At 37.7% G+C, this 19,091-nt stretch overlaps 1 protein-coding gene across 1 annotated transcript in view; it reads right to left on the bottom strand.

Moving 5' to 3' along the window:
- The window catches only part of RNF123 (ring finger protein 123), a 112,811-nt gene that overhangs the window by 84,074 nt on the left and 9,646 nt on the right, over nucleotides 1-19,091 (bottom strand). The window contains exons 5-14 of the mRNA XM_087955030.1: nucleotides 12,347-12,444; nucleotides 9,152-9,206; nucleotides 8,689-8,774; nucleotides 8,152-8,238; nucleotides 7,854-7,921; nucleotides 5,676-5,801; nucleotides 4,449-4,557; nucleotides 2,408-2,512; nucleotides 625-750; nucleotides 432-524 (exon numbers count right to left, since the gene is read on the bottom strand). Coding sequence (XP_087811156.1) covers nucleotides 432-524; nucleotides 625-750; nucleotides 2,408-2,512; nucleotides 4,449-4,557; nucleotides 5,676-5,801; nucleotides 7,854-7,921; nucleotides 8,152-8,238; nucleotides 8,689-8,774; nucleotides 9,152-9,206; nucleotides 12,347-12,444 — 953 coding nt within the window. The remainder of the gene's footprint in view (nucleotides 1-431; nucleotides 525-624; nucleotides 751-2,407; nucleotides 2,513-4,448; nucleotides 4,558-5,675; nucleotides 5,802-7,853; nucleotides 7,922-8,151; nucleotides 8,239-8,688; nucleotides 8,775-9,151; nucleotides 9,207-12,346; nucleotides 12,445-19,091) is intronic.

Below are 19,091 nucleotides of genomic sequence, written 5' to 3'. Positions count from 1 at the left end.
CAGAAATTCCAGTCCTAATTATGGTCATAAGTTGAGGACTACCTGTAACATAGAATTCTTAAATGGTTTAGAACAGGGGTGTCAACCGATGGGCCAGATGTGTCACGCATAGGACACACCCACTCCAGCTCTGTGAATGATAAAAACGTGGTGCAGCGTAACGTGATGGTAATGTAACAACGTGAGTTTGACACCCATGATTTAGAACATTCTTCTACAAACTGATGCCGGATGCAAGTTGTATCAATTGCTATAATCGCTAGGTAACATGGCTAGTCATAGCAGTGAGATGACATCCAACACATTTGGTAGGCACCAAGTTGAGATTTACAACTCATAAAAGTTTGTAATCAGGAAGAAAAATCTGCCTCTCACATTGTTTTTTGGTATTAAGATTTTTTTCTGGTATGTCACAAGATAGTATCACTCACCTGTAAGCCAAGATCAGGAACTATGGGAGAAAAGCGATATGCTCTGAGCAGGGACATTAACAGCTGCTTGAGGCATTCATGAACTTCATAATCCTGAAGAAGACAAATAGAAGACATTTACACTAGGTAGCCCTAATGGAGAACAGAAGCAGCCCAGAATTACTAGAAGTAAAAAGAACTTAATGAAACTCACCTCCATGAGAAGCCACATAAGATCCAGTAACTGCTGAATAAGAGGATGTGCTTCTACGGCTCCTCCCCCTTTCAAGATGCCAAGCAGGAAACTCATGAGCACATCTTCCACTAAGTACACTTTGCACTGCACAAAAAGAGTTCTTAAAGTAGCAGACCTGAGAATGACCACTATACAGGCCAAACCAATAGCGATACAAGAATGAACCTATACCCATGCTGCAGTTTCATGAGAGTTCATTAAATATATATACATATATTCCTGGGATGTCATGAGAACTCTAGGTGTTCCACAGATGACTGTCTTCCTCAGTCAGTCTAGTGTCATATTTCTAAAATAGTACATACTTCTCCTACAATGTTCCAGATATTTGTACAAGTTGTGTAAAGAGCACTGTGTTAGGAATGTAAGTCACCTTACAGTTGGGTTGGAAATATATAAACCAGGATAGACATTTTAATACTGTCTCTTTAAGGGAATGCTAAAATTGTAATTGGGTGTGGTTCCTCAAACGGCCATAAGATGGAGCCAGAAACCTGGTTTCCCAGAGTGTTGCTAGTTGCTAGTTGGTCGATGTTCTGAAGTTCGCTGTTTTTGGTTCCTGCATTTTCCTATTGACTGTTGCTGATAGTCGTTATTCTTGGATTTGATGTGAGTCTATTTACTGAACTGTTTATGATACTGGACTTTGATTTTGGATTATCCCTGGACTGAATACTGACTACTTTAACTGTGTATGACTTGGACTGCTTGTTGGACTTTGCTTAACCGTTTACTGGAAGTAAAACCTACATTTTACTATTCAGTGTATCTGTATGCTGGTTGTGTGTTATTCAACATCACTCTCACTACGTCTCCCTGTGTGCACTCATTTTCCTAACGGGGAATTACCTCAACACACTGTTCCTTCCCTAGGCAATGGACTTACACACAAGGAGAAAATACACAGTTTGTTGTTGCACAGGGCAGAATGCAGCCCTTCTGCTGATGAAGAAGATGTAATTCCTTCCTGGAATTAGTGAAGTTGGAGAGGGGAGTTTTGTGTTACAGTTTGAAGGTGATGGGATTTTAAATAAATACATAATAGCACTGCTTCTCTTTAATTAGGCACCTCAGATACAAAGAACAGCACAAAGTAAATTTCGTAACTTCACAAAGCTTGCTTCTTTTTTGAGAATGAAATTGGCCGGCAACAGAGCTCAAAATATAGGAAGGAAGAATAAATAAAATCCAAAATTATCTTCGGAACCTTATGACTCACCCCAACTTTAACTGAAAGATATTCCCCATAGCCTTCTGAAAAGCAGATCATAAAGACCACCAGTAAAGGAAGAGAATATGATCTCTTCTTGATCCCAATAATTCGGACATTGATTGGAAAGGATAAAAGTTCAGTTGCAAAGACCATATTCTGAGGTTTAACATGCAGCAAATCCACATAAGAACTAGAAAAGACACATGTCTAAAATCATGGAATATTATTAATAATCAATGTAGAGGAAGAAGTCAAATTTGTGTTCACTAGATATCAAATTATTATGATCCCTGATATCAATTGCAAATGATTAGAATTTATAGATATTGATATCCAAAATAGGTCTGTATTTTGCATCTCTGGAGTTATTATGAAAAATGCAACGTTCTATGCTGCTGGATAGTGTGAATGTGCTGAAAAAGTTCATGATCTCTGCAACTGAATAAAAACAAAAACATTTCCACTACTACATTAGATACAAAATCGTACACTGAAAGAAAGTTTAAGATATAAATTGAGGAAACTCACCATAAGAGGGGAAAAATTATTAAAAATGTGTGCCAGGGTGATGAGTATTGTTGGTTCCCCCTGGAGTTGCCAGGTGGAAGAGTCTCTTTCTACCAGCTTCCCTTCCTGAAAGAGAAAACTCAGGATTGCTCAAAAATTTTAAATAGATAGCAATAGCAATAAGATTTATATACTGCTTCACAGTGCTTTACAGCCCTCTCTAGGTGGTTTACAAAGTCAGCCTATTGCCCCCACCTTGGAAGGATGGAAGGCTGAGTCAACTTTGAACCTGGTGAGATTTGAACTGCCAAATTGCAAGGAGCTGTCAGTCAGCAGAAGTAGCCTGCCGTGGCTCATATAGATCCTTAATTTACATTAATTTTCTTAAGAAAGTCCTTGAAATAGGTCTCTGGCTCAGAAATACACAATAGTTCCTTAGAAAAGCAACACGTTCATTATTATCCTGACAAGTTTGGCATTATCCAGATACTATATAGTGGTTACTTGAAAAATTTGGGCCCCGTAGTCCCAATACCAGATGCCGCCACATTGGAAGATTACTATGTGCTGTATTTCATTAAGTTCAGCAATTCCCCTGCACCTAATGCTTTTCATTATTATCTATTTGCAGGGGAAGGACAGATAAAATTAAATTACTGTTACATACAGCATAACACAATAGTCAGCTTTACATCCCCACCACCCCACCAACTGAACCAAATGCTGCAGTGGAGGGTCTCACTATGTCCAGAGGCTGTGGGAGGTCTGAATGGGGAAGAACAGGCTTCTGCTCGACCCTAGCAAGTCTAAAGGACTGCTGACTTTGGGATCCCCTAGATCCAAGGATTTGTTATCTCTTGCTCCAGATAAGGCTGTGGTACCCCAAACAGAAGCAGTATGCAATCTAGGGTTCTCCTGGATTCACAGCTCCTGTTTGAGGAACATGTGGCAGTTGTGGCTAGGAGGGGCTTCTCACGAATTCATCTCAGATTAGGAGCCCATCTCTTAAGGTCACTTACACTTTAATATCCTGACTGGGTCACTGCAATGCATTCTACATGGACCTGTCCTTGAAGAGCATCTGGAAGCTGCAGCTGGTATAGAATGCAGCAGAATGGGGAGTTATGAATAGCCTCAGGGTGTGCCTGTTGCATTTTCTCCACAAGCTTGCATTGCTTATTAGTGTGTTTCCAGGTGCAATTTAAGGGCCAGGATATTTGCAGGACCATCTCCTTAGATCTAGCAGAATCCTATTAGTCAAAGAAATCTATGGGAGCCAGGAAGCAGGACTTTTCAGGCGTTGAACACAAATTCCCCCTGATTGTTGGTACACACCGAACCAGTCCTTTGAAGGCTCTTATATGGTTGTGTTCCCACAGAAGTGCATAACCCATAAGAATTGGAGTCTGTTATCTAGTTTAGACTGGTTTGGTCTCTTGACTACTGTTATTTTACTTTTGTTTTCTATATTGTTTTAGCTTGCTGTAAGCCGCCCAGAGCTGTTTTGTGGAACGGACAGCTATATAAATTGAATATTTTATTCGTTTCATTTCATTAGATTTCACAAATTAAATACAGAATGACAGCATGCTTCCCCATTATTCTTCACTACTCAAAAAAAAACACCATCTAATTTGAACCTTAGGCATTTCCTTTTCATCTTATTAATATTTCGAAGTCCAAATATAATTCCAGAGAGCCTGCATATATGTAGCAAAGGGGCATTTATCATACTCATTTTAATTTTGAATATACACACATATATACACCTGAAGATAACAAAGCTTAATCTTCATAAAATAAGACACAGAGGAAGTGTTCTTTGTTCAAACCTTTTAGAATGATATTTTTTTTTTTACTCCACTAAAATGTTCGTGCTGTTTTGTTGTGTTTTAGGAGTGTTCTATTACTTCATTCTTTGAAAGTGACTGGAAGAGTTTTGGCTGAATTGCATAAATATTTGTACATTATACACACACCTAAATAAAATAAATTTAACTAAGTCCATGCATTTTTAATAAAACATATCTATATAAATGTAACATTGAAAACATGATCTTACCGAAACATCCATTTTAATAACATTGTTGAGATATCCCAGGAGCTTGTGAGCTTTCATCAGATCTGTAGCTGGCTTATCCTGTAAGGGCTGATATCCCTCCACTGGATATGTAAGGAATTATTAAGAAATATACTGGAAAGCAATTTGCTTCTTTGAGCCAAAGTTTCTAAATGCCCAGGATAGAAAGAGGCAGTCTTTCAATGAGCAAAGGCAGCCCTTGATTCTCTGGGAGAGGAGCAAAGTCCATAGAGAGCAATGCCTTACAAGTGTGACTGCATCATACAGTGGGTGTCAACTCATAAAATATTTCTATGGTCTTTTTAGAGTTGCCAACAGAAAAGGGGGGGCAGTTCATCAACTTGGAAACTGAAAGTGCATTCCATAAATAGTTTTCAAAGATAGTAACTAGGTGACTGATGTTTCTGCCGTGCAAAATTCTAACTTGGAGAACATGATTGATGATTCTTGGCTATGGATGTGTCCCATTGGAGAATATAAATTATGATACACCCAGGGGGTGGGGGGAAACCAGGGTCAAGGGTGACAATGAATTATGTGTCTCAGAGTCGGCTACACCCAGGCAGTGCCAGACATTTTAACTCCCAATAAATCCTTTTGAAGTTTTGGAAGTTTGGCTCGAGACTCATGATTTAATTGGGGTAACTGCCAGAATCCTGACAGTGGATAAGGAAGACATTTCCTGAGGGTTTTTTTTTCTGTATTCTTTTTAGACAATTGCTATTTTTATTTTTGTTAATTGCCACGTCTATTTTAGGTGCATACAATAGTGTTTGTATTTTCCCATCTTAAGAAGCAAATGGTGGGAACTGAAAACACATAGGGTTAATTTTACCATTATCCTTACTAGTCTCTGTTCTTTTCTTAAAACTCCAATGGAGGCGGGGAGATCTGGCACAGCATCTTAATCACAAGCACAAGATGAAATCCCCTGTCCAAATTTCAGCTCAAGTACAAACCTATTAGGTGTTTCTCAATTAAAAAATACACCTTATATGGTTATTCTTCAGTTTTGCTGAGTAACAGAAGTAAAATATGTTCAAAATGCACTAAGAAAGTATTTTTTTCTAGGTATTATAATTGTAAGATTCAATGGATCACTGAAAAGCTAACATGAACATGAATAAGGAAAAATAACACATTTTAGATATTGACATTTCTCAAGAAGAATTTTTCCATTGTTTGGTTAAAACGTTTTTTAAAGGATATCGGAGTGGGCGGCTGCCAAAGTTAAAGGCAACGGATTCCTTGAATGACAGACTGATGGCAGGGAAATAGGCCATGCCAGAACCTCTCGAAATATTATCAAAAGCTGTCCCCAGAGACACGCCATTCCTGAAGGGGGGAAAAAAGGGGGGGGGGGAAATAAAATTCTTATAATTTATTATAAATGATTTACATGGCAGTCATAATAAAAATACAGAAGTATTCAAAGCCATGTAGCTTCTCTTCCCCCAATGGAAACAAATAATATAAAACAGATTCTAAAGTCTAAGGGCAGAATTTGCTCACCCAGTGCTATGATTCACACCTAGATTTTATATGCAAAGGTAAATTCTTGCCAGATCCCTAAGATTGTATTTGGTCTCAGAATGCCACTAAAATGATTCAGGCCTGTGCCATTTTCTCTGCAGAAATATATGTGTCAGAAAACAAGCCATTATAATACTGGTCATAAAAGTAATCACTTGGCAAAACAGTCAGAACAATCCATTTAGACTATTGCTTAATTTTTAGTTTTCTCAGAATTAGCAAGTTGGGGTTTTTGCATTAAGGGAATCTATAATATTTTTAATTGCTGCATTAAGTATATCAGATTTCCTAAGAGTTGTACATACACATGTATTTAATGGAAGGCAGAACTATCGACATCAGATTATACTGCTAAGATTACACCAGGTAACTACATTTGCTTGCTTTCTACTTTTTTTTCCTATTAAATCCATAAGATAATAAGGTCAGAAGCTTGTCTTTCAATCTTGTATAACTCTTAGAAAAAGTGTAAACAAATTTTTTTTTCTATAGCAAAGTTAAAGACAAAAATGGGTTTGTACCTCTGCAAATCTAAGGGCTCCTATTTTGCATCTTAAAACCTGCCCCTGAAAACGAAAACTTGCAGGCCAAAAAGTTTAGCTCACTAACTCAAATGATATCACCGGTCATATCTCCTATATATCCAGAGGCCAAATAAAGCCATGTTTTTTTAAAAAACTATGATTCCAGATTATTAAATATTACTTATCATTGCCCTTCACGAGTAGTATTCCAGTGAACATTCCACTATATAGCTACAATTCTCTGTACATTTTAAATGATACAATATTATAGATACCGTATATGCCGGCGTATAAGACGACCCGGCGTATAAAAGGCGACCCCCAACATTTCCACTTAAAATATAGTTTGTTATATATCGCCCCTCTTCCGCACGCCTTCCACTTTTGCACTTTTTTTTTTTGAGGCACTTTTGTGCACCGTGGAAGCGAATCCCGTGAAGCCGAAAGGAGCAGCCAGCCTTCTCCCAGCTCCCAAGGAAGCGAGGCTCGCACCGCCCGAGCTCCGCTGAGGTATCCGGCTGGGGCTGTCAGGAGTTGTTACCGCTGGCGCGGCTCCGCGCGGCTCCAGTCCCGCGTTGCCTCGGGAAGGGAAAGGCAAAAAGGAAGAGCGCGCGCGCTTTGCAATGGCAGCAGCGGCTCCTGGTTTTGCCTTTCCTTCCCGAGGCAACGCGCGGGACTGGAGCGCGCGGAGCCGCGCCAGCGGTAACAGCTCCTGACAGCCCCAGCCGGATACCTCAGCGGAGCTCGGGCGTGCGAGCCTCGTTTCCTGGGAGCTGGGAGAAGGCTCTCTTCACGGGATCCATGAAAGGTGCCTCACGGGCAGCCGCGGTGCTTCCCAATACTTTTGCGGGTATAGCCCCGGCCGACCCCAATTGGGCATGTTTTTAGGGCAAAACTTCCGCACAACTACAATAAATAAGATCTGCTTCTCATATAGAGTGGCCTATTCAGTGAAGCCTCACAGGAATCATATAAGAATTGCCAATTACATGAATTACTTCCAGTGGAAATTTAATTTTAATGTCAATTCATATTTTGTCTGTCTCACATGGGACTGAAAGGTTTTACCAATTTTATCAACACGCACTACAAATTCCTGCTCAAAAATAATCTGTATCAGTTTCTATGACAGAGCCTGAATGCAGCACGATATGACCTTTTACTAATTCTACTTTACGGAGAAGTATTATGGTAAAGTGGGGAAAAAAAATCTTTGTTACAATATTGTTTATGACCTCAGTGAATATACATATATAGGAGATGTGATGTTGAAATGTTGTTAGACTGCTGTAACAAGTGATACTCAGGACAGTTTGAATACAATACTTACAAGCAGAAAGAAATGTTTCCCTCATCAAGGTCTATTAAACAGCTGACAATGTCTCCTGCTGCCCAAGACTAGAAGAAGAAAAGGGTTTTTCTGTAAACAGTATTCCCTCAAGGTTATTTTCAAATTTATCAAACATGCATGCCTCCTTGTTTATATTATCTTTCTGCTTCATATCCCATTCCATAGTCCAATCTTCTTTCCTCTCCAGACTAAGAAATATAATAAACTATACCCTTTTGTTCTGCAATATGGAATGAAGACAGCTACATATTCAGCTACTTTCCTTAGGGACACTTACTTTCCCATAGTTAGTTGTAGTCACATTCCACTTGCGTACTCGATTCCCATCGTAGGCATATGAATCTGGTGTGTCCCCAACTCCTTCCTTTGTAAGAACCAAGAACAAACTTTAACCAAAAGTATTTGGATTACTATCCCATTCTCATACTGTGCTTTTTCAATAATCTCTTGTGAGTATCTCACTACAAGAGGTAAGATGCTTAAAATATGTTTTAGGCTTTAACTTAGCATTTCCCTTTTATTTACAAGCATAAAATGTACAGAACAAGAGTAGAAAGGTTAGCTTAAGGCTGGAATATGCCATCATTTGTCATTAATGTTTTTTTAAATATTTTGTCACAATGATGCTTCTCTTTCCATAAATTGTCAGTGTCATATGAAAAAATATTAAGAAATACAAGAATTACAGATCTCAAAATTGGGTAAATGCCCACACATAGATTTCGCAATACTGCCTCAAACTTTGAAATACAAAAAACAAACACTTTTTTAAAGAAAGAGTGGCAATAATGTGTATGCAATGCTGTAACATTACCTCTTGATTGAACCGACAATTGAGAGTGCACCACCCAATCTGCATGAGACCTTGGGATGAAATCAGTACCTCATAGATCCATTTACCTAAAAGGGAATGTATGTGACATGCAGCAAAGTTCCATTTACATGGTTTAGATTGCAATTACTTTTCAAGTATTACAAACATTTAAAAGAATTCTAAAGGTTCATCATCCAAAGGAAATAAAAAGGATAAATCAATTCTTCCTTTTTCAAAATGCCTTGTAATTTTATAAGCATTATTTATTAGCTGTACAATGAAAATAATTTTGGGGTAGTAATGCTTCATTGTCAAACATATCTTGCAAAATAGCTAAGATATCTGTAATACAAAAATTCAATCCAGAGATTAACTGGAGAATAAATTGTCATTTCAATTTGTTTGCTACATCTGTCTTCCAACTTGAACCAGTCTTTCCAAGGGTGCCCTACTTTATTCTTACCTTTATATACACAGGTAGTAGCTCTAATAGAACCAAAGTTACTATGTCCAATCACCTAATACAAGAAACAAAGAAAAGGGATTGTCACAAGGATTTCACTGTACTTTATTTCAGGAGAAAGAAAGTTACTTCCAAAGACTCAAATCTTTGTGTTACTTCCAAAGACCCAAATCTCAAACTAATAGTGAATTCTCTCGCTAGAATCAGGAGATGTGCAAGTATGATGTAAGATAATGAGGATATGTATGCCTTCCTAATCACAAGTTTTTCCAAGCAAATACTTAGTGATAATGTGAGAAAGCTACTCCTGCAAATGACACAACATGTATCAGACTACAATCAAACCATGTAGTTATGTAAACAGGTTAAGAATCAGTATGAAGTAATAGCCTAAAAGACACACTATTAGAAAGAAAAAATACAAGTCCATATATATGGTTTTAACAACCACCAGCAAAACCAAGAGTAATAAATGACGTTTACAAAGAAAGAATGATAATGTCCTCTGTTTTCAGGGCAGCTTAGCTTACCACTTACTGGTAAGGTAAGTGGTGCATGACTACATTGATTGATAGGCTCAGTAGAGAGTTGGATTTGTTTCTTCTTCCCCAGCTAAGAAACTGAATCTAGTGAACAACATGAGTGGCAAGAAAACTCTCAAATAAAACCTCAAAGTACATAAAAGAATATTATCAACAGCACACACCAACAGTAGAAACTAATTGGAAAGAACAGCTTATGTGGAGAGCAACAAAGAATATCTGCCTGTCTCCAGTTATTGTGACCACCAAACATTTAGGCAGAATAGGTGAGTTCCAGCTGCCTTCAATTAAATGTTGTCATGTTGTGAGACTGGGGAAAGATATCTTCTCTGTCACAGCTCCTGCCCATTGGAATAGCATCCCCCCGCCTGCCCTGTGACAAATTTATTTATTTTATTTTATTTGTTTGTCAAACATGTACAAGATAACAAGTATAGGTATGAACATAAACATGAACAAAGGAAGTAAATACAGATAAATGGGGACGGTAAGATAGGGATGGTAGGCACGTTGGTCCGCTTATGCACATCCCCTTTAAGGACCTCTTAGGAGTGGGGTGAGGTCCACAGTAGAGAGTTTGAGGTTGAAGCTGTGAGGGCTTGAGGCTGTAGGGTTTGAGGCTGTAACAATGGAGTCGGGTAGGGTGTTCCAGGTGTTGACCATTCTCCCACTCTCCAAGAGTTTCAGAACTCCCTTAAGACTAAGCTTTGCTCCCAGGCCTGTTTGAGGTCAGTGTGTTAATGGAGTCCCTGTTGCATTATTTTATCATTATTATAATTCTTTTGTCCAGGCAATTATGTTTGTTATGTTTTTGATTGTTTTAATTATGTATTCGATATTTTGAAAACTGTCTTTTTGGAGTGTTGTGGACTTAACAAATTTAATTAATAATAATAATCAACTAAATAAATTTCTTTACTTATTAAATATGCTACCAATCCACTATCCAAAGCAACTTTGGATAAATAAGCAAATCTAAACAAATAATAATAAAAATTCAATGCATATGAAAGCCAACACCTGCTAAAGAACTGCTATGATTTCACATTGTTGTGTATATAATAATATGCAGTCAATATACAATATAATATACCAGCGGTCACCAACCGGGGGCCGCGGCCCACTGGTGGGCCTTGAGAAAATTTTGGTTGGCTGCAGAGAAATCTCACCCCCAGAGCACCCTCCCAAAGCAATTAATCCAGGCTGCACAGAAACACACGGCTGCGCCACCCATATGGCCCGCAGGAACGCTCCCGCCCACTTACTCCTTACCCGGCACACTTGCCTGCTAAAATTGCTATTTTTCCTTTTTCCGACCATCATCTCTTCTGCTGTGCCGGGAGATTTAGATTAGCTAGGAAGAAGGAAATGGTTGGATTTCTTGCTTTCTAGCTAGCCTTTAGATCTACGGGTCTGCTTCCCTTAGGACTGAAGGTTTTCTTGCAAGCAAATTCAGTGCAGACTCATGGCAAGCAAATTTGAGAGACTGAGCAAGCCGATGGCAGATGGCAGAATGATTCTGTGAGCAACTCAATCTGCCTGCTTTGCCTGATTTTGGGTAAAAATTGCTTTTTTTATATAAAAAAAATTTCAATATTTACATACATGGTGTGTTGTGAGTTAATTTTGTGAGTTTGCTTGCAAGCAAAATTTATGTGACAGACTGAGTTAGCCAATGGCAGATAGATAGATTTCTGAATGAATCTGTGCTTCTGTGAGCAACTCAATCTGCCTGCCTGCTTTGCCTGATTTTGGGTACAAGTTGCTCTTTTTTACAAAAAAAATTCATTACTTATATAAATATTTATAATATTTACATACAAGCCATGCCCAGCTAGTCACATGACCACCAAGCCACACCCACAAATTAGGCCACACCCACAGAACCGGTTAGTGGTCCCTGGGATCTAAAATTATGAGTTTGGTGGTCCCTGAGGTCCAAAAGGTTGGCGACCCCTGCAATATACAATTGAACAGGATATGCCCAATTTCACCACCAGATATTTTACCAACGGAAAAAAGAGCTGTATTTAATTGTCATGCCTTTGAACTTGTCAATCATGACTTTAGGATTATCTAAATTTAAAATGAATATATTTTTTAAAATTAAAGAATTAATACGTAATGGCTTATTTTTATTATTATAACTATGCAAAAGAAATGGAAAAGCAACATGCAAAGTAAGTATTTTAGTAAAGGAATAACAGAGAATACCATAAAACAGAAGGCAGATACGGAACATTTTCCAGAAGAAAAATACTGGAAGCAATTGGATTATATCCATTTATCTCAGCTGTCTTGTGCTTTTTGCCTGCCAAATGTATTAGGCTTTTCGATCAGTGGTTGACAGCTTACCTCTGCCAATTTATCTACCCAAGCCATAAGAATATCACACCACTTGATTACATATGCAGGAGACAAAACTTTATGACTGTGAGATTTTAACACTAACACAGACCAAAAAAGAAACAAGACTCTTTGTTTTAAATTGGAATAGAAATCTACAGTTAAAGGTTTTTTGCTACATGGGATCTCAAATTAATGTTACTCCATATCAATGCTGACAAATAGTTCACCTATGAAAGGAAAAAGGGAAGGTTTTTTTCTACATCTACAGCGAATATCATTATCAAGTTAAATATTTCACACTCACTCCAAGCAGATCATCATCAACGAGCAGGAGCCCTTCAAAGCCACTAGTATGATCCAACACTACCGTTAAAGGGCCGAGTCTGCCATCTACGGTTTGGTCTGAAACAAAATTGCAGGAAGTACAATGAGAAAAGGGTGGAAATCAACAAGAAATCCAATGACCAAGCAATATGTATGCAATTTTCTAGCAGAAATAAATTTTAGAAAGGAAGTGATATAGTTAATAACTATATTTTAACATGTATTTTAATAGAAATAACAATAAATCTACCAGTGAAAGTTTTGCATTACTCAAAAAAGAATGCACAATGTTCAACCTATTTTTTTGCAAAGAGACAAGGAACATTGCAACTATGATTATGCTTGTCACCTGCTGAATCTGAGAGTATTTCTAAAGATAGTTTCTTTAGTCTTTAGTTGACATTTACTACCATGTTTCATAAACTCCAAAAGAGGGATAGGCTAAAATCAGAACTATCAGAGTACACAAACGTGCCTTATAAGGCTTACTGCTAGCATTCAGTACGATTGCCACTGCCTGATGGTGGTTCTCTCAAAGCTGAACTCAGTTTTCCACTCATTACAAAATTACTTAGACAATATCTAAATCTCCAGACTTTAATTACTGGAATCATTTAGCAAACCCAAAGAAAATTATAAATGTTGATATTTATAAAATACTAAAAATGCTTATTATAAAATTGTAAAACTGTTTTATGCAATGTTTATTTTTATAAATGTTTAAAAGGAAGTCTTTACAGTCTATGAAAAAAAAAACTATGCAGAACAATTTAACATTTCCAATACTACAAATATCTTTGATTTAAATACAGATCTACTAAAGCAAATCTGGGGCATAAGCTGCTTCAAATGTATTTATTCAGTTCAAAGCCAACAGCCTCTGTTTCTCATTGAACGCACAAGTGTTAAAATGATTCACAGCCATATTGTAGATCGCTATGTATTAAGAGTTCTCAAACTTTATAATACATGATAAATAAATGTGTGCTAACAATTTTATTGGGACTGGGAGAGAAAAATAGCGCCTCTTTTAATCATTGTTATTTTGTCCTACATATCAGCTACTAATGCAATGATAAAATGAAAGCATTTTAATGGGAATAAGGGAAAAACCCAATCCCCCAGATATAAATTAAACCATGTATTTCTGGGGACTTACTTTTGCATAATTCCTGAAATCTGGGTTTTATAAGACAGCCACTCTTATTCATCAAGGCGGTTTTCTTCCACGAAATTAGTATCTCTTAAGATGCTCTTAAAACACTGTAGTTTGTGTTAAGCCTGGATTCCCGAACGGGTGTTAAGGAAAACAAACCAAAACTTATCTTCTCTCAGTTGAGAAATATCTTCAAAGTAATCCAACACTTCTTCTCCTCCCCGATCCAGCAAGAATGCAGTCTTCAATAAGCCAGCCAGTAATTAGGGTTCAGTAAGCCAGAGAGTGCCTTGCTGCTTATATAGTACTTTTACAGCTGCACCCTTAATTACATTCCTTTAGCTTAAAGTCACATACACTTTATCTGACAAACCATGATTCATCATTTTATTATCTTTACCCAAAACAGTTAGGGTAAACAATGTTATCCCTAACATTCTCCCCTTTTGGGTAATAATAATAATATTACAATAATATATCCATTTACACTTTCAAATCATAATTGTCACAACTCTCTTTAAATTTTACAACACCTTGAGCTTTTGTAAATTGGTCTGCAATATTTTCTTCTGTCATGCAGTACTCAAGTTTAATTAGACCATTTTTAACAGATTCTCTAACATTTAAGTATCTTAAATCAGTATGCTTTGATCTAGTCTTTACAGCAATATTAGTAGCTAATTGTATAGCTGCCTGGTTGTCTTCGTACACAATAATAGAATCTTTAACAGTTATACCCATGTCTAATAATAACTGTTTGTACAGAATTAAGTCAGTGCATAGTAATGACAGACATGAAAATTCTGCTTCCATAGTTGACAAGCTAATATGCTGTTGTCTGATTGACCTCCACCCTATTAGAGTCTTACCAAATAATATAGCCATCCCAGATGTTGATTTTCTAGTGTTTATGTCAGTTGCAAAACTTGCATCTGCATAGGCACTAAGATTCAAATCACCTTTTGGGTCTAGATACAATGCATGGTGCATTGTTCCTTTAAGATATCTTAAAATTCTCTTTAATGCTTGCCAATGACATTGATGTGGATCACTATTATATCATGCCAGCTGATTAACACTATAAGCTATATCTGGCCTAGACCAATTGCTTATATATGATAAGCTACCAATCAAAGATTGATATATGGTCTTATCAAATTTGGGACTTTGAGCATCCATTTTGCAAATTTCCTGACTCATTGGAGTCTTTGCAGGCTTACAAAGTTCCATTTTATACAACTTAATTAATTGGCAAATTTTATCCTCTTGAGATATCTTAAATCCTTTTTTGGTTTTATTAATTGTCAATCCTAGATACTTTTTGATTTCACCTAAATGTTTTAATTTTATTCTTTTGGCTAATAATGAAATAATCTCAGTAGCTTCATTATTGGTCTTAGTAATCAAAGCAATATCATCTGTAAATAATAACAATAATGACACCATTCCATTATTTTCTCTTTTAAACATACATGGATCTGCTAAACCAGATTTAAACCCTATATTGTTTAATTCTTTCACAATATATTGGTTCCATTCATAGCCAGATTGTTTCAATCCATATAAACTCTTCTTGAGTTTCCAACAATCATTGCTATTTGCTTTATTATCTTTTATACCAACTGGTTTTTTCAAATATATTGTATGCTGCAATGGTGCATGTAGATATGCAGTTTCTACGTCTAAATGGTTAACTATATAATTCTTCTTAGCTGCCCACACTAAAGCTGCTCTTAAAGTTGTAGCCTTAAGATTTGGTGCAAATACCTCATCATAATCAAATATATTTTGGTTAAATCCTTGTGCTACTAATCTAGCCTTATAAGTTACTTTCCCATTATTTCCAGTCTTTACTTTAAATATCCATTTGCACCCAATGGATTTTTCTCCTGGAGGTAATTTGGTTTCTTCATAAACCTTCATTTCCTTTAATGAATTTAACTCTTTTTCCATTGCCTTTTTCCAATTCTCCTGATCCTTAGCAGGATACATCTTAAGTTCATCTATGCTAGTTGGAACTTTATTTACTTGGCAAACAATACTTGCCTGATACCTATCAGGTGGTTTAGTTATACGCGTTGTGCGTCTAGGTATAACAGGACTTACAGGTGGACTTTCCTTTATTTCCTGTTCTTGACTATCTATCACTTCTTGATCAATTATTTCCTCTTGATCTGATTCTATTTGCTCTTCGTGGACTTTTTCTTTAATTGGACTTTTCTTATAACTAGTCTTTACTTTCTGCCTCTTGTAGTGTTCTATAATAACATCATTATCTGAATCCTGCTCTACTCTATTCCATCCTATATGTTCTAGGAATTGTGCACTAGCACTGCAGTATACTCTAGATCAGGGGTGGGCAAACTTTTTGGCTCGGGGGCCGCATTGACTTTTAAAATTTGACAGACGAGCCGGGTCAGCACAAGATACGATACATATACATCAGCAGGGCTGACCCTCCCTCTTGAACCAACATCTAATTGGGGGGAGCAGACCGGCCTTCAGTCTCTTGCGAGAAACTGCTGGCTAACCCTGCAAACCGCTTGCCGAGGTGTGTGTGTGGGGGGGCTTTCGCCTGCCTTTCCCCCCGCTCAGGCCGCCAGTTGCTCCTTGGGGCGCAGCTCTTAAAAGCCTGCTCCCAGCACCCGAGCAACTTCCCAGCAACTTTCGGCTTCCTTTTAACTCGCGGGCGCTCGCGCCTGGCCCCGAGCCACGCGGCGGAGGGGAAACCCGGAGCACCGCCGGGTCGCCTCCTCCAAGCAGCCCGCCCCGCCCGCCGGGCAGAACCCTTCCCACTCCTCGGCGGGAAGACGCTCCCGCCTGCAAACTTTGCCTTTGCAAAGTTTAAGCCTGGAAGCCCCGGAAAAAAAAGGGGGATCGGCGGGGACTCACCTTCGGAGAGGTCGCACTCGAAGGTGATTTTGAACTCCCAGCCGAGGCTTTTGCAAAGTTCTTTACTTTCCTACCCCGAGAGTGCTCCGCACTGTTTTGCAGCTTTGGGGGCCACGCGGCCCAGCGATTTTTTTTCAGGGGCGGGCCGGATTGGACAGACCAACGGGCCGGATGTGGCCCACGGGCCGTAGTTTGCCCACCCCTGCTCTAGATGTACCTGGTTCCCAGAATCTATAAGATCTATGGTTTGCTTGATATCCAACAAAAATTAATCTTTTAGCTCTATGTTGTCCTTTGTGCCTGAGTTGTGTAGGGATATGCACCCATGCTGGTGCACCAAATGTGTGAATATAACTCAAATCAGGTTTCCTACCATGCCACAGTGTGAATGGTAATTCACCTGTTGTTGAATTAACAACATTGTTTAATATGTGATTCCCACACATTATAGCTTCTCCCCACAAATTGTCAGGTAATCCAGAATCAGATAACATTGTTCTTCCCATTGATTGCAGTGTTTGACCTCGTCTCTCTATAAATGCATTATGTTGAGGCCTATATGGTGCAGACTTTTTATGTTGAATACCTGCCATTCTAAGTCTATTCTGGAATTTATTATTTGTAAATTCCGCACCATTATCTGTTATAAGAGTTATTAATTTCTTTTTAGTTTTCCTCTCTGCAAATTTTAACCAATTAAAGAAATTTGTATACGTTTCAGTTTTTCTCTTCATTAGAAAACAGAAACCATACCTAGAATAGTGGTCCATTATGCTTAATATGTATCTAGCACCACCTACACTTGGCTTTTTAGGATCTATTATATCGGCAAATACTACCTCTAAAGGCTCTTTGGTAGTAAATCCATCAACTCTATTTGCCGGTATAACTTTGCTTTTGTTTTGATTACAAGCAGAACATTGCAAATACTTATTACAAGGTTTCAAACTTATTCCTTTAGATAGTTGAACAGTTCTCTTAATCATTCCAAAATTTAAATGACCTAACCTTCGGTGTAACAAGTGAATACATTCATTATGAGGTTTCATATTATCATAAATTGTGTTAGCCACCTTTAAACCATTATCATTTAACACATATAAGTCACCTCTTAAAGATGCAGTAATTTTCTTACCTTCTTTTTCTATTAAACAAGTATCTCCCTTAAAGGTAACTATGTATCCTAATCTAACCAACATTCTAACAGAAAGCAAATTAAATTTAAGTTGAGGTACATATAACATTTTTATGTTCTCCTTTATACTAGAACAATGAGCTATACCTTGACCTTTTGCCTTCAGTTTCCATCCGTTTGCCAATGAGATATGTTGTGAACTCATGGACATTTTTACAAATTTTTTGTTATCATTTGTAATACAGTGGGACGCACCACTGTCAACCACCCATAAATTATTTTTTACAACTCCATTACTATACATTGCTAACTCATAATTCTTATTTCTTCTTTGTTGGCTTACAGCATTCTGGCTTGCATTCTTGCGCTTTGGTTTCTTACAAAATCTTGCAAAATGTCCTCTCCCTCCACAATTAAAACACTTTTTAATTGCGAATGCAGTAGGAGATTCATTATTTTCCTTCTGAGGTTGCTCCCTCCTTAACTGATCTCTTTCAAGCCTTCTTCTGGCCTCTTCAATCAATCTGCCAGTGATATCAGTTAAAGTTAGGCTTTCTTTAGGCAATATTTCAAGGGAAGTTACGTAGTCATCAAAACTTTCGTCTAATGAAGATAGAATTATGTAGACTTGGTGTAGTTCAGAGAAAATTAACTCCTTCTCATGAAGTTCTTGGAAAATGCTTTTCATAGTATTCAAATGACTCAGCATATCACCATTCTTTTGGAGATACCTCCGGAAAAGCTTCCGTGTTAGATTTATGTGAGCACCAACGTTATCTCGGACATAAATCCTCCACGTTATCTCAGACATAAATCCTCCTCAGTTTTTGCCAACACCCAACAGCAGTTTGCTCTCCGCATATATGAACAAGCTGTTGATCAGTTAATGTTAATCCTATGATGCAAAGTGCTTGTTCATTTTTCTCTTTAAATTCTTTTATCTTTAGACTATCTTCCTCATCTTCAGGATCCCATTCTTCTACGTTTGGTGGGTTTTCAATTATGTTCCACAGACCTTCTCTTCGTAGAAGTAGACTACATTTCATAGACCATGAAACATAGTTTGTTCCATCCAGCTTGGATATAAAGGACAAACTTTGTAGACTGACTTGTGCCATGTTTCAATATGGATATAAAACTATAATTGATAAAACACAGCTGTCTGTTTACTGTAACGTGTAACAACACAAAATCTCACTTTTTACATAAACCTGTTTTTATCCTAGTTAAACTGACTTTGCAGTCTCTCTGGGCCCATAACCAGTGTTAAGCCTGGATTCCCCAACGGGTGTTAAGGAAAACAAACCAAAACTTATCTTCTCTCAGTTGAGAAATATCTTCAAAGTAATCCAACACTTCTTCTCCTCCCCGATCCAGCAAGAATGCAGTCTTCAATAAGCCAGCCAGTAATTAGGGTTCAGTAAGCCAGAGAGTGCCTTGCTGCTTATATAGTACTTTTACAGCTGCACCCTTAATTACATTCCTTTAGCTTTTAAAGTCACATACACTTTATCTGACAAACCATGATTCATCATTTTATTA

The sequence above is a fragment of the Notechis scutatus genome, chromosome 2 (assembly GCF_049901735.1).
Source record: "Notechis scutatus isolate UNSWTSFEM ecotype Mainland chromosome 2, rNotScu1.2, whole genome shotgun sequence".
Classification (NCBI taxonomy): domain Eukaryota; kingdom Metazoa; phylum Chordata; class Lepidosauria; order Squamata; family Elapidae; genus Notechis; species Notechis scutatus.
This window is presented reverse-complemented; position numbering and strand designations above follow the sequence as displayed.